At 40.8% G+C, this 15,718-nt stretch overlaps 1 protein-coding gene across 2 annotated transcripts in view; it reads left to right on the top strand.

The window, feature by feature from the left end:
* The window catches only part of ZFYVE9 (zinc finger FYVE-type containing 9), a 164,217-nt gene that overhangs the window by 134,181 nt on the left and 14,318 nt on the right, over positions 1–15,718 (top strand). For both annotated transcript variants that reach the window (XM_066269192.1, XM_066269191.1), the window contains 2 exons: positions 1,610–1,690; positions 2,688–2,850. In XM_066269192.1, coding sequence (XP_066125289.1) covers positions 1,610–1,690; positions 2,688–2,850 — 244 coding nt within the window. The remainder of the gene's footprint in view (positions 1–1,609; positions 1,691–2,687; positions 2,851–15,718) is intronic.

Raw genomic sequence — 15,718 nt, 5'->3', positions numbered from 1 at the left:
GAAAAATAGCTATCTCTATTTTTAAGGTTTTCTATTATGTGGAAATAAGATTCAACTTACTCTTTGTAGCTATAAAAGACCAAAACCAGCACCAGTGAGTGAAAGTAACAAGGATATAGATTTGGGCTCAGTCTGAGAACACACCCTTTAACGGAGCTTTCAGAAGTAGAATGAACTGCCTTGTGCTATTGTGGACTCCTTGTCATTAGGAGTCTTGACAAAGGCTGGATGACCTACCTATTAGAGAAACTGTAGGGCCGATGGGTAAGGAGTTGGAACAGTTCAAACCAGTTTAAGCTGTGGAGAAATGAAGACAATGTGGTGATGTGTTCAGATGGCTGAATGTATTAAATATCCTTACTTTTTTTTTTTTTTTTCCCATTTTTCTGAAGCTGGAAACAGGGAGAGACAGTCAGACAGACTCCCGCATGCGCCCGACCGGGATCCACCCGGCACGCCCACCATGGGGCGACGCTCTGCCCACCAGGGGGCGATGCTCTGCCCATCCTGGGCGTCGCCATGTTGCGACCAGAGCCACTCTAGTGCTTGAGGCAGAGGCCACAGAGCCATCCCCAGCGCCCGGGCCATTTTTGCTCCAATGGAGCCTTGGCTGCGGGAGGGGAAGAGAGAGACAGAGAGGAAGGCGTGGCGGAGGGGTGGAGAAGCAAATGGGCGCTTCTCCTATGTGCCCTGGCCGGGAATCGAACCCGGGTCCTCTGCACGCTAGGCCGACGCTCTACCGCTGAGCCAACCGGCCAGGGCAAATATCCTTACTTTTATGAGGAGGCAGCGTTATCAGGTATTTGATAATAATAATAGGTGCTTGTTTTTTAATAGCTGCACTTGGTAAATCAAATAGTTGGCAACCATACCTCCATATTCAAAATATAAATTTGACCTAAAAAATAAAACAAAAACATAGAAACCAGTGAATTAGATCAGGGGTGAATTATATCAGACCATTTCTGTATATTTTAGGCTTTGCAGACTGCAGTCTTTGTTGCCAACTACTGAACTCTGTAACATCATATTTTAAAAACTGCCACAGACAATGTGTAAATGAGTGGTCATGGCTGTGTTCCAATATAGTTTTATTTACAAAAACAGGCTTCAGGCCAAGTCCTAAACTTGACCCCTAAGCTTTCTTTGCTTGTAAGATTCTTTGTTTCTTTTATTTATTTTTTAGATTTTATTTAATCATTTTTAGAGAGAGAGAGGAGAGAAAGAAAGAGAGAGAGTGAAGGGGGGGGGAACAGGAAGCATCAACTCCCACATGTGCCTTGACCAGGCAGGTCCAGGGTTTTGAACTAGCAACTTCAGTGTTCCAGGTCGGCACTTTATCCACTGCACCAGCACAGGTCAGGCCGATTCTTTCTTGACTGGAGGAAGAGCAAAACAGTATGGGAGAGTGTATCTTAAATCTCATTCCAAACTTAACATAAGCATCAGAATTATAGGTTATTTGTATATTATGGTGTAGAGAGTTGGTGTTTTTTGTTTTCTGGACTATAATGGTTTGTGTTTCCAATTACTAAATGTTTTATTATTGTTCGCAGTCTCTCTTCCATCTTGGCTCTGTCTTTACTAACTATTTCTGTTGCTATTTTAGTCACCGGTGCCAGTTTCTTTGTGTTCAGTGGCGCTCTGAAATCCTCTTCAGGCTATCTTGCCAAGTCCAGTATTGTGGAAGGTAAAGAATGAGTTATTACTGCATGTACATTCGTTCAGTCCCAACTGAAAAGCAAAGGACACCAAAGGAAGCTTTAACTTTTTTGCCAGACTTCCTGACTCCTTATAGTTTATTCAATAGCATTTCACTCTTTAGTTAATTAAAACTGTCATAATGGTGCTTAGTTCTCCAAACAAGGGAGTAAGTGGTAGAGATACCCTGTGTCAGTACATAAAAAGTAAAAGATGGCCTTTCAGAGCTTTGGGACAAGGTACTCAAGGGGGCATAGTCTAAGTTTAAATATATATATCATTGGGCATAAATCTGTAAATATAGAGATGAAGTTCAGTCCCTCTTACCCACATGAATGTTTCAGTCATCATTTGGGATACAGGAAAAACTCTTCGTTGTGTCTAAAGGGAAATCAACAGGCAAGTGTTTTAAGCAGAACATATCTTAGCATTTGCTTTTCATAGTACTTTCAGTAAGGAAGAGTTGGTTCAAAGAGCAAAACCTGTTTGTGTTTGTCAGGTTTAGAAAGCAAAGTTGTTTTTTTTTCTTCTTTTCCAAGTGAGAGGAGGGAGATACAGAGAAAGACTCCTGCATGCACCCTGACCAGGATCCACCCGGCAACCTCCATCTGGGGTTGATGCTCTGCCCATCTGGGGCCATGCTTGCAACTGAGCTATTTTTAGCACCTGAGGCAGAGGCTCCAAGGAGCCATCCTCAGCACCCAGGGCCAGGATGCTCAAATCAATCGAGCCATGGCTGCAGGAGAAGAAGCAGGGGAGGGGTAGAGAAGCAGATGGTCGCGTCTGTGTGCCCTGACTGGGAATTGAACCTGGGACATCCACACACTGGGCTGATGCTCCACCACTGAGCCAGCTTGCCAGGGTGGGAGCAGAGTTTTACATTTAATCTTAGACGGGTTTGTTAGATGCCAGGTACCATTTTTCTCCTGCCCCTCTCCCTGGCTTTTCATTGTTTTCACCTGTATTCTCTTGGTGCTGGTTTTCAGATGGTGTTATGGTCCAGATTACTGCGGAGAACATGGATGCCTTGAGACAGGCACTGCGAGAGATGAAGGACTTCACCATCACCTGTGGCAAGGCTGACGCTGAGGATCCCCAGGAGCAAATCCATATCCAGTGGGTGGACGATGACAAGAACGTCAACAAGGGGTAAATGCAGCAAACTTCCCCCTTGTGGCATTTAGTTGTGGGCTAGGCTCCAGGTTTGTCTACACTGATATTTTGTAACTTGACTGAAAACCCTGCCTAAAAGAAAACACTGGTTTGTATACATAACATAGAATTTTAATTTTCTGGTTTCTTGACTTCATTTCTAAAGGAATTTCTGTGTATATTTTTGAAGGAAGGAGAAAGGAAGGAGTTGATGAAACAAAACAGTGTCTCTAGCCTGACCAGGTGGTGGTGCAGTGGATAGAGCATTGGACTGGGATACAGAGGACCCAGGTTCGAGATCCCAAGGTCACCAGTTTGAGCACGGGGTTGCCTGGTTTGAGCAAAAAAAAAAAAGCTCACCAGCTTGGACCCAAAGTCGCTGGCTTGAGCAAGGGGTTACTCGGTAAAGGCACATATGAGAAAGCAATCAATGAACAACTAAGGTGTCGCAATAAAAAACTGATGATTGATGCTTCTCATCTTTCTCCATTCCTGTCTATCCCTCTCTCTATCTCTGTAAAAAAAAAATAAAATAAAATAAAAAACAAAACCACACACTTTAAAAAAAAACAAAAAAACCCCCAGTATCTCTAAAGTTATTGAGATAATAGTAATACTGAGCCTTTCATGGTTTACAAAGCACTTTTGCCAATATGTTTAATTTGATAGAACTAGTTATCCCGTATTACAGATGAGTACATATACAGCAAAAGGCTAAATGACTCCATGAAGCCAGGAAGTGGCAGGGCAAGGACCACCTCCTTCGGCTTCACATGAGGTACTCTTTCCCAGTACAGTATGTGGCAACTCTTGTTCTGATGATTCAGGCCAAAATTTTGTAGTCAACACTATCTCATGCCCTACATATAATCCAACAGTAAATCCTGTTAGCTTTACTTCAAAATATGCATAGAATTATATTACTTCTTACTACCTCTACTGCCATCATCCTAATTCAGGTCTGCATTATTGCAGTAGCCTTCTAATTGGTTTCCTTGTTTCTAGTCTTGGCCTGTTCCCTCTCCCCAGCCTAATCTGTTTCTAATACTACAGTGTCGCATCTCTGCTCAAAACCCACTACTGACTTCCAGTATTAATCAGGGTCAAAACCCAAGTCTTTGTGACCTATAAGGCCTTACACAATCTGTATCCCTCTGCCCACCCTCTTCTCAGAAGCAACACCTGCCTTCTTGAACACATCAGCTAGACTTCTGCCCTTGCACTTGTTCTCTCAGCTTATACTTTGCCCCTAGGTAGCTTCATGAGTCACTCCCTCACTGTCTTCAGTGTTTTCTAAAATCTCACTTTCTCAGTAAGGCCTTCCCTGGACAACTTACCTAAATTTCCTTCCTTCCTTCCTTCCTTCCTTCCTTCCTTCCTTCCTTCCTTCCTTCCTTCCTTCCTTCCTTCCTTCCTTCCTTCCTTCCTCCCTCCCTCCCTCCCTCCCTCCCTCCCTCCCTCCCTCCCTCCCTCCCTCCCTCCCTTTCTTTCTTTCTTCTTTCTTTTTTACAGAGACAGAGAGTCAGAAAGAGGGATAGATTGGGACAGACAGACAGGAACGGAGAGAGATGAGAAGCATCAATCATCAGTTTTTCGTTGCGACACTTTAATTGTTCATTGATTGCTTTCTCATATGTGCCTTGACCGCGGGGCTACAGCAAACTGAGTAACACCTTGCTCGAGCCAGCGACCTTGGGTCCAAGCTGGTGAGCTTTTTAATTATTATTTTTAAATTATTTTTATTTTAACCAGAAAGGAAGGGGGGGAGAGAGAGAGAGAGAGACAGGAACACCAATCTATTCTTTTTTTTTTTTTTTCCAAAGACAGAGCAAGAGTCAGAGAGAGGGATAGATAGGGACAGACAAACAGGAACAGAGAGAGATGAGAAGCATCAATCATCAGTTTTTTGTTGGGACACCTTAATTGTTCATTGATTGCTTTCTCATATGTGCCTTGACCTTGGGCCTTCAGCAGACTGAGTAACCCCTTGCTCAAGTCAGAGACCTTGGGGCCAAGCTGGTGAGCTTTTTGCTCACATCAGATGAGCCTGCGCTTAAGCTGGTGACCTCAGGGTCTCGAACCAGGGTCTTCCACATCCCAATCCGACGCTCTATCCACTGCGCCACCACCTGGTCAGGCCAAGCTGGTGAGCTTTTGCTCAAACCAGATGAACCCGTGCTCAAGCCGGCGACCTTGCGGTCTCGAACCTGGGTCCTCTGCATCACAGTCCGACGCTCTATCCAGTGTGCCACTGCCTGGTCAGGCCAACTTATCTAAATTATAACCGGTACACATTTCTCCCCTCTCACCCCAATATTCCCTATTCCCCTTCCTTGCAGTATAGTTCTCAAGAGTGCTTGTAACTTTCTATCAGACAGAAATTTTAACTTACTTATTATATTGTTCTTGGGGTGTAAGCTCCAAGAGGTCAGGGATTTTTGTCTGGTTTATTAACTGCTATAGTAACAGCACCTAAAACTAGCACCTAGTAGATACTTTAAAAAAGTGGTTGAATAAGTGAATATATTGTACTTCATTGTATTAAGTTTTCTCCCATCCATCTATCCCTCCCTCCCTCCCTCCCTCCCTCCCTTCCTTTCTCCCTTCCTCCCTTCCTCCCCTTTTCTTCTTTCCCTTTTCTTCCTTCCTAACTTTCCTTCCTTCCTTCCTTCCATCCATCCATCCATCCATCCATCCATTCATCCATCTATCCATCCATCCATCCTTCCACTCATCCTTCCATCCTGCAGTCAATAATATGTACTTCTACATGTAGGACTATGAAGTTACAAGTCCCAGCTGATAAGTGTCTCAGTATGGTTTTGAAATAGTTATAAATAAGTGCATCAAAGTATGGAAAATGCTCATAGAAAACACTATAGGATAGAGTGAAGCTAAAGAAAGAAAAGAGCCTGACCAGGCGGTGGCGCAGTGGATAGAGCATCGGACTGGGATGCAGAGGACCTAGGTTCGAGACCCTGAGGTCGCCAGCTTGAGCACGGGCTCATCTGGTTAGAGCAAAAGCTCACCAGCTTGGACCCAAGGTCGCTGGCTTGAGAAAGGGGTTACTCGGTCTGCTGTAGCCCCCACAGTCAAGGCACATATGAGAAAGCAATCAATGAACAACTGAGGTGTTGAACGCACAACGATAAACTAATGATTGATGCTTCTCATCTCTCTCCGTTCCTGTCTGTCTGTCTGTCTCTCTCTCTCTGTAAAAAAGAAAGAAAGAAAGAAAGAAAGAAAGAAAGAAAGAAAGAAAGAGAAAAGAGGAACCTTGGTAGAGGTGTTTGGGCAGTATTAAAGAACGGCTTCATAGAAAAATGGCTGCTGCTTAAGCTCAATCTGATAAAATAAGTAGGTATTTGCCACATATCTGTGGTAGAGTAGGTATTCCAGTCTGAGGAAATAGCAGGTGCAAAGGTAAATACACGGGGTCCTCAGGTTATGACACAGTTCCATTCCTACAACCTTGATGTAACCTGAATTTTGGTGTAAGTCGAAACACACCCTAGCCTAAGTCACTTACCTATCCTAAGACAGTTGTAAAGTCATAATCTAGAACATAAAAACACAACTAAGCCACAGAAAAAGGAAAAGGACATAAATATACTGTACTGAATGCTGTACTGTAGTAACAGAAAAAATGACAAAAAAAATAAGTGTTAAAAAAATTCCTTACCTCCTGACCAGGCGGTGGTGCAGTGGATAGAGCGTTGGACTGGGATGTGGAAAGACCCAGGTTCGAGACCCCGAGGTCGCCAGATTGAGCACAGGCTCATCTGGCTTGAGCAAAAAGCTCACCAGCTTGGACCCAGGGTCGCTGGCTCCAGCAAGGGGTTACTCAGTCTGCTGAAGTCCCGCGGTCAAGGCACATATGAGAAAGCAATCAATGAACAACTAAGAAGTTGCAACGCGCAACAAAAAACTAATGATTGATGCTTCTCATCTGTCTCCATTTCCTGTCTGTCCCTGTCTATCCCTCTAACTCTCTCTCTGTCTCTGTAAAAAAAAAAAAAAAATTCCTTACCTTTATTCCTGTGGTTGGCTTGCATACTGGAAGGGGCATTGCAAGGTGGGAGAGAGTGACCTATTGGGAGGAGGACGCTGGAGAGGCAGGAGAACCTGCAGAGGGTGCTAGAGCTACTGGGTCAGGTGAATCAAGATTGCTTAAGGAACATGCAGAAGACGCTGGAGATGATTCTACCTGTACTACAGGTGTTTCATCTTGAGAAGCAGCTGATGTAGAGGGTACAGGATTTGTTGCAGGCCTCTCTACCTTCTTAAAGAATTGTTCAAGGCTAGTCTGGAAGGTTGATGACTTCTTCTCTTTCAAAATTTACCTATAGCATTGCAAGGCATCATAACAACTCTGTACACCTTACTGAATCTGTCATTGCTGGAGTCCTCAGCCTGAAATTTTGCCAACCCATCTTCTACCATAGAAAAATCTTCTGCCAAACCCTTGGTAGTAAATCTTTGGGTTCTGGGGTTCCTATCTCTTCCTCTTCAATGAGCTGCTTCTCCAGCTGAATGAGATCCTTAGCAGACAGCTCCTGTCCATGTGATGCCAGTAGCTCTGTGACATCCTCAACTTCCACCTCCAAATTAAACTGTTTACCCATGGCAACAGCCTTCTCTTTTACTCCTCAAGCCATGGAAGTCATACACATGCTGGGGACACAGATTTTTCCACACACTATTTAACCCTTTGAGCAGTGAGTTTTTTTCATGCTCACTGGTGCCCAGGAGTGAGTTCTTTTCAAAAAATGAAATTAGTTCCAGTTACAGTTTTATTAACTTAAAATCATGTTTTTTTGATAATTTATGGAAACAAGAACATACATTTGCCTTTTTTTAATGTTGCCTTACATGTTTTTAAAATAAAAATTTTTGTACAATCGTAGTCTGGATGGTCAGGAGGCATGAGGACGTACAGGAATGTTCGTACTACTCAAAGGGTGAAGTTTAAGTTTGGCATAAGCTGAAACACATCTCAATTTTTTAAAGCTTTTATGTGAGTAAGCGTTGTAAACTCAAAACCTCATATGTCGAGACTTGTAATCAGAGGACGCCCTGTACTGTGTACACTGTACTGTGTATTCTTCCCTCATGCACAGCCAAACTAGTTTGCCCGTGTAGTCCATAAGTACGACGCTAATGGCATAAGCTGAAACACTCACATCTCAACTTTTTAAAGTTTTTGTGGGAGTGAGTGTCATAAACTCGGAATGTCGTATGTCGAGACTGTTGTAACCTAAGGACCTCCTTAGAGGGCATTTACAACATGGCACACCAAATTTTTTTTAAGTTTTAAAAACTTGTTATTGAACAAAAAGCAATTGCTAAATCAATGAGTACATTTCCCTATTTTATAAATAACCCTTTATCTTCCCATACTTAACCGGAAATTTTAATTTCAAAATTAATTTGTGCCTGGCCTGTGGTGGCACAGTGAATCAAGTATCAACCTAGAGTACTGAGGTCACCAGTTCGAAAAACTGGGCTTGCCTGGCTGGTCAAGGCACATATGAGAGTCGATGCTTCCTTCTCCTCCCCCCTTCTCTCTCTGTCCTCTCTCTCTAAAAATGAAGAAAATCTAAAACAAAAAAAGATTAAAAATCAATTTGTGTTTAATTTCCTCTTATAGTTGGAAATGAACATAGTTATTAGGACTAAATAATTGATAATGTGAAAATCTGATGCCATAACATATTGGTAACTAACAAGCAGGTTTCCCCTTCCTACAACAGGGCCCATTGGCAGCATCTTAGAAAACAGGACGGCCCTGGCCATTTGGCTCAGTGGTAGAGCATCAGCCCAGCATGTAGATCAGGTGTGGCCAACAGTTTTTGCCCCTGGGCCAGATTAGAAAGAAAACTTTTTTCATGGGCTGGACGAAATATTAAAATTAAAAAATGTTAAATACAAAAATGATTCGTTTATTTATTTATTTTTATAAATAAATTTTTATTAATGGGGTGACATCAATAAATCAGGGTACATATATTCAAAGAAAACATGTCCAGATTATTTTGTCATTCAATTATGTTGCATACCCATCACCCAAAGTCAGATTGTCCTCCATCACCCTGTATCTAGTTTTCTTTGTGCCCCTCCCCCTCCCCTTCCCCTCTCCCTCCTTCCCTCCTGCGACCCCCTCCCCCCCACCCTTGGTAACCACCACACTCTTGTCCATGTCTCTTTGTCTCGTTTTTATGTCCTACCAATGTATGGAATCATGTAGTTCTTGTTTTTTCCTGATTTACTTATTTCACTCCGTATAATGTTATCAAGATCCCACCATTTTGTTGTAAATGATCCGATGTCATCATTTCTTATGGCTGAGTAGTATTCCATAGTGTATATGTGCTACATCTTCTTTATCCAGTCTTCTGTTGAAGGGCTTTTTGGTTGTTTCCATGTCTTGGCCACTGTGGACAATGCTGCAGTGAACATGGGGCTACATGTGTCTTTACGTATCAATGTTTCTGAGTTTTTGGGGTATATACCCAGTAGAGGGATTGCGGGGTCATAAGGTAGTTCTATTTTCAGTTTCTTGAGGAACCACTATACTATCTTCCATAATGGTTGTACTACTTTACATTCCCACCAAGAGTGATTGAGGGTTCCTTTTTCTCCATAGCCTCTCCAACATTTGCTATTACCTGTCTTATTGATAATAGCTAATCTAACAGGTGTGAGGTGGTATCTCATTGTAGTTTTGATTTGCATTTCTCTAATAACTAATGAAGATGAGCATCTTTTCACATATCTGTTAGCCATTTGTATTTCTTCCTGGAAGAAGTGTCTGTTCATGTCCTCTTCCCATTTTTTTATTGGCTTGTTTGTTTGTTTGTTGTTGAGTTTTACGAGTTCTTTGTATATTTTGGATATTAGGCCCTTATCTGAGCTGTTGTTTGAAAATATCATCTCCCATTTAGTTGGCTGTCTGTTTATTTTGTTGTCAGTTTCTCTTGCTGAGCAAAAACTTTTTAGTCTGATGTAGTCCCATTCATTTATCTTTGCTTTTACTTCTCTTGCCTTTGGAGTCAAATTCATAAAATGCTCTTTAAAACCCAGGTCCACGAGTTTAATACCTATGTCTTCTTCTATGTACTTGATTGTTTCAGGTCTTATATTTAGGTCTTTGATCCATTTTGAATTAATTTTAGTACAAGGGGACAAGCTGTAGTCGAGTTTCATTCTTTTTTCTTTTCTTTTTTTTTTTTTCCTGAAGCTGGAAACGGGGAGAGACAGTCAGACAGACTCCCGCATGTGCCCGACCGGGATCCACCCGGCACGCCCACCAGGGGTGATGCTCTGCCCACCAGGGGGCGATGCTCTGCCCCTCTGGGGCGTCGCTCTGCCGCGACCAGAGCCACTCTAGCGCCTGGGGCAGAGGCCAAGGAGCCATCTCCAGCGCCCGGGCCATCTTTGCTCCAGTGGAGCCTTGGCTGTGGGAGGGGAAGAGAGAGACAGAGAGGAAGGAGGGGGGGGTGGAGAAGCAAATGGGCACTTCTCCTATGTGCCCTGGCTGGGAATTGAACCCGGGTCCCCCGCACGCCAGACCGACGCTCTACCACTGAGCCAACCGGCCAGGGCCTATTCTTTTGCATGTGGCTTTCCAGTTTTCCCAGCACCATTTGTTGAAGAGGCTTTCTTTTCTCCATTGTGTGTTGTTGGCCCCTTTATCGAAAATTATTTGACCATATATATGTGGTTTTATTTCTGGACTTTCTATTCTCTTCCATTGGTCTGAGTGTCTGTTTTTCTGCCAATACCATGCTGTTTTGATTGTTATGGCCCAATAATATAGTTTAAAGTCAGGTATTGTAATGCCCCCAGCTTCATTCTTTTTCCTTAGGATTGCTTTGGCTATTCGGGGTTTTTTTATTTTTATTTATTTATTTATTATTTATTTTTATATTCATTTTAGAGAGGAGAGGGAGAGACAGAGAGAGAGAGAGAGCAGAGACAGAGAGAGAGAATGGGGGGAGGAGCTAGAAGCATCAACTCCCATATGTGCCTTGACCAGGCAAGCCCAGGGTTTCGAACCAGCGATCTCAGCATTTCCAGGTCAACGCTTTATCCACTGTGCTACCACAGGTCAGTCCTGTTCGGGGTTTTTTTATAGTTCCATATAAATCTGATGATTTTTTTGTTCCATTTCTTTAAAAAATGTCATAGGAATTTTGATGAGAATTGCATTAAATTTATAAATTGCTTTGGGTAATATGGGCATTTTGATTATATTTATTCTTCCTATCCAAGAACAAGGAATATTTTTCCTTCCCATTGTATCTTTTTCGATTTCCTTTATTTAACAATGCTTTGTAGTTTTCGTTATATAGGTCCTTTACATTCTTTGTTATGTTTATTCCTAGGTATTTTATTTTTTTTGTTGTAATCGTGAAGGGGATTATTTTTTTGAGTTCGTTTTCTAATATTTCATTGTTGGCATAGAGAAAGGCTGTGGACTTTTGTATGTTAATTTTGTATCCTGCGACCTTACTGTATTGGTTTATTGTTTCTAGTAATCTTTTTGTGGAGTCTTTGGGGTTTTCGATGTATAGGATCATATCGTCTGCAAAAAATGATACCTTTATTTCTTCTTTTCCGATATGGATGCCTTTTATTTCTTTCTCTTGTCTGATTGCTCTGGCCAAAACTTCTAGCACCACATTAAATAAGAGTGGAGAGAGTGGACAACCCTGTCTTGTTCCTGATTTAAGGTGGAAAGTCCTCAGTTTTATGCCATTTAATATGATGTTGGCTGATGGTTTATCATATATGGCCTTTATCATGTTGAGGTATTTTCCTTCTATACCCATTTTGTTGAGTGTCTTAAACATAAAGTTGTGTTGTATTTTATCTACTGCCTTTTCTGCATCTATTGATAAGATCATATGGTTTTTCTTTGTTTTTTTGATATGGTGTATTACGTTAACCGTTTTACATATGTTGAACCATCCTTGAGATTCTAGGATGAATCCCACTTGATCATGATGTATTATTTTTTTAATATGTTGTTGTATTTGATTTGCCAGTATTTTATTTAGTATTTTAGCATCTGTATTCATTAGAGATATTGGTCTGTAGTTTTCTTTTTTTGTGCCGTCCTTGCCAGGTTTCGGTATGAGGGTTATGTTGGCCTCATAAAATGTGTTTGGAAGTATTGCTTCTTCTTTAATTTTTTGGAAGACTTTGAGTAGAATAGGAACCAAGTCTTCTTTGAATGTTTGATAGAATTCACTAGTATAACCGTCTGGGCCTGGACTTTTATTTTGGGGGAGGTTTTTAATAGTTTTTTCTATTTCCTCCCTGCTAATTGGTCTATTTAGACTTTCTGCTTCTTCATGACTCAGTCTAGGAAGGTTGTATTCTAGGAATTTATCCATTTCTTCTAAATTGTTGAATTTGGTGACATATAGTTTTTCGTAGTATTCTACAATAATTCTTTGTATATCTTTGATGTCTGTGGTGATTTCTCCTCTTTCATTTTGGATTTTGTTTATACAAATGCTTTTTATTTTTTCCAAGGGTTGCCAAGGGTTTGTCAATCTTGTTGATCTTTTCAAAGATCCAGTTCCTTGTTTTACTAATTTCTATAGTTTTTCAGTTCTCTATTTCATTTATTTCTGCTCTGATTTTTATTATTTCCTTTCTTCAGCTGGTTTTGGGTTGTCTTTGTTCTTCTTTTTCTAGTTCCTTAAGGTGTGAAGTTAAGTGGTTCACTTGGGCTCTCTCTGGTTTGTTCATATAGGCCTGAAGTGATATGAACTTCCCTCTTATTACTGCTTTTGCTGCATCCCAGAGATTCTGATATGTCGTATTGTCATTTTCATTTGTCTGTATATATCTTTTGATCTTTGCGCTTATTTCTTTGACCCATTCATTTTTTAAAAGTATGTTGTTTAGTTTCCACATTTTTGTGGGTTTTTCCCCCTCTTTTTTGCAGTTGAATTCTAGTTTCAAGGCTTTATGATCAGAAAATATGCTTGGTACAATTTCAATTTTTCTGAATTTGCTGATGTTATTTTTGTGGCCCAACATATGGTCAATTCTTGAGAATGTTCCATGTACACTAGAGAAAAATGTATACTCTGTCACTTTGGGAAGAAGTGTCCTGTAGATGTCTATCATATCCAGGTGCTCTAGTGTTTTGTTTAAGGCCAAAGATATTGATATTGATCAATATCTTTATTGTTTTGTTTAAGGCCAAGATATTGATATCTTTATTGATTCTCTGTTTGGATGACCGATCTAGAGCCATCAGCGGTGTATTGAGGTCTCCAAGTATGATTGTATTTTTGTCAGTTTTTGTTTTTAGGTCAATAAGTAGCTGTCTTATATATTTTGGTGCTCCTTGGTTTGGTGCATATATATTAAGGATTGTTATGTCTTCTTGATTCCATGTCCCCTTAATCATTATGAAATGACCATTTTTGTCTGAGTACTTTCTGTCTTGTAGTCACCATTATTAGATATGAGTATTGCTACACCTGCTTTTTTTTGGATGTTATTTGCTTGGAGTATTGTTTTGCAGCCTTTCACTTTGAATTTGTTTTTATCCTTGTTGCTTAGATGTGTTTCTTGTAGGCAGCATACAGTTGGATTTTCTTTTTTAATCCATTCTGCTACTCTGTGTCTTTTTATTGGTGAGTTTAATCCATTTACATTTAGTGTAATTATTGACATTTCTGGGTTCCCTATTGCCATTTTATAAATTGCTTTCTGTTAGTTTTGTATCTTGTTTGATTCTTCTCTTTTGTTTTTCTGTCATTTGTTTTTGTTTGTTTGTATTCCATACTTCTTTCCTCTGGTGCTACCTTTTTTAAGTCATGTGCTTCTGTGGTGGTTTTTTCAGGGGTGGTTACCATTAAGTAATGAAAATGGTACCTACCATATTCATTGAAGTACCCTATCTTATGAGTGTTTCTGCACTTCATCGTCCTTTGCTACTGTTAATCTCCGTCCTCTTCCCTTTTTTTTGCTTTTGTTGTCACAGTTTAAATTTGGTTTTATTGTGTTCTTGGTGAAGCTTTTACTTGTGGTTTTGTTTTGTTTTGTTCTTTGAATCTGGTTGGAAAACCCCCTTTAGTATTTCCTAGATTGGGGGTTTTCTGATGATAAATTCCCTCATCTTTTCTGTATTTGTGAATGTTTTTATTTCTCATTCGTATTTGAAGGATAGCTTTGATGGGTATAGTATTCTTGGCTGAAAGTTCCTCTCTTTCAGGGCTTTAAATATTGGGGTCCACTCTCTTCTAGCTTGTAGAGTTTCTGCTGAGAAACTCTGATGATAATCTGATGATAATCAAATAGGCCTTCGTTTATATGTTGTATTCTTCTTTTCCCTGGCTGCCTTGAGAATTTTTTCTTTGTCGTTGGTTTGTGCCATTTTCATTATGATGTGCCTTGGAGTAGTTTTGTTGTGGTTAAGAAAACTTGGCGTTCTGTTTGCTTCTTGAATTTGAGGCTTTAGTTCTTTCTACAGATTTGGGAATTTCTTGTCTATTATTTGTTTGAATATATTCTCCATTCCATTTTCTCTCTCTTCTCCCTCTGATATACCTATTATTCTTATGTTATTCTTTTTTTTTTTGTATTTTTTTTTTGTATTTTTCTGAAGCTGGAAACGGGGAGAAACAGTCCGACAGACTCCCGCATGCGCCCAACCGGGATCCACCCGGCACGCCCACCAGGGGCGACGCTCTGCCCACCAGGGGGCGATGCTCTGCCCCTCCGGGGCGTCACTCTGCCGCGACCAGAGCCACTCTAGTGCCTGGGGCAGAGGCCAAGGAGCCATCCCCAGCACCCGGGCCATCTTTGCTCCAATGGAGCCTTGGCTGTTGGAGGGGAAGAGAGAGACAGAGAGGAAGGAGGGGGGGGTGGAGAAGCAAATGGGCTTCTCCTATGTGCCCTGGCCGGGAATTGAACCCGGGTCCCCCACACGCCAGGCCAACGCTCTACCGCTGAGCCAACCAGCCAGGGCCTCGATTTTCTTTTTCTTAATGGCATCTGAGGGTGGTCTTGTTGATAGCACTAATGAGAATTAATAAAGAATAAAAAGTAAAAAAATTAAGTAAAAAAAATGGAAAATTTTTTGGAAAAAACCCCCAATAATAATTTATTATTTCTCCCCCCTTTTCTTTCTTCTTTTCCCCTCCTCTCCCCTCCTCCTTAGGAAAATATCGTGATGAACAGTTTTAAATGGAACAAAAACTGCCTATAATGGAGGGCCTGAGTTGGGGGGAAGTGTTTAAAAAAGGGGCAAAAAAGGAATTAGGGACCCACAAAATGCAAGAAAGGAAAAAATTTGGGTCAAGTATAAAATGTTTTGCTTGTAAGTAGATGGTCGAGTAAGAGATATAATGAGAGGGATAAGAGGGAAACAGAAAAAAGCGAAAAAAAACTATTATATTAAGTGGAGCAAAAACTAAATAGAATGGAGATCCTGGGTTGGGAGGAATGCTAATAAGTTAAAAAATGAAGTAAAAAGCACCCAAAATACCACAAAAAAAACTTGAGTCCCAAATTAAATAATATGTTCATGATTGAGGATTGAATGAGAAGAAAAGTAAACGGAGAAAAGAAGAAACTAATAGAGAGTGAGAAATAAGAACAAGGGGAAAAGAAAAGAAAAAAAAAAACAGAGAGAGAGAGAGTGAGTTAAGGGTTTTGGAGTCTAACCCTCATGGAGAGTAAGGAAGAAGAAAAGAAATAAAATGTAACACTTATGAGTAGTGTAGTTCAAGAAGAGGAAAGAATAAGATGGGCAGAGAATAAAAGGACCAAGGTGGAGGAAATAGAAATAATAATAATAAAGGCAAGAAGATGAAAGAAACAAAAAAAAGTGGAA

The sequence above is a fragment of the Saccopteryx bilineata genome, chromosome 3 (genome assembly GCF_036850765.1).
Source record: "Saccopteryx bilineata isolate mSacBil1 chromosome 3, mSacBil1_pri_phased_curated, whole genome shotgun sequence".
NCBI lineage: Eukaryota > Metazoa > Chordata > Mammalia > Chiroptera > Emballonuridae > Saccopteryx > Saccopteryx bilineata.
Note: the sequence above shows the minus strand (reverse complement) of the source record. Positions and strands in the feature narration are given on the sequence as shown.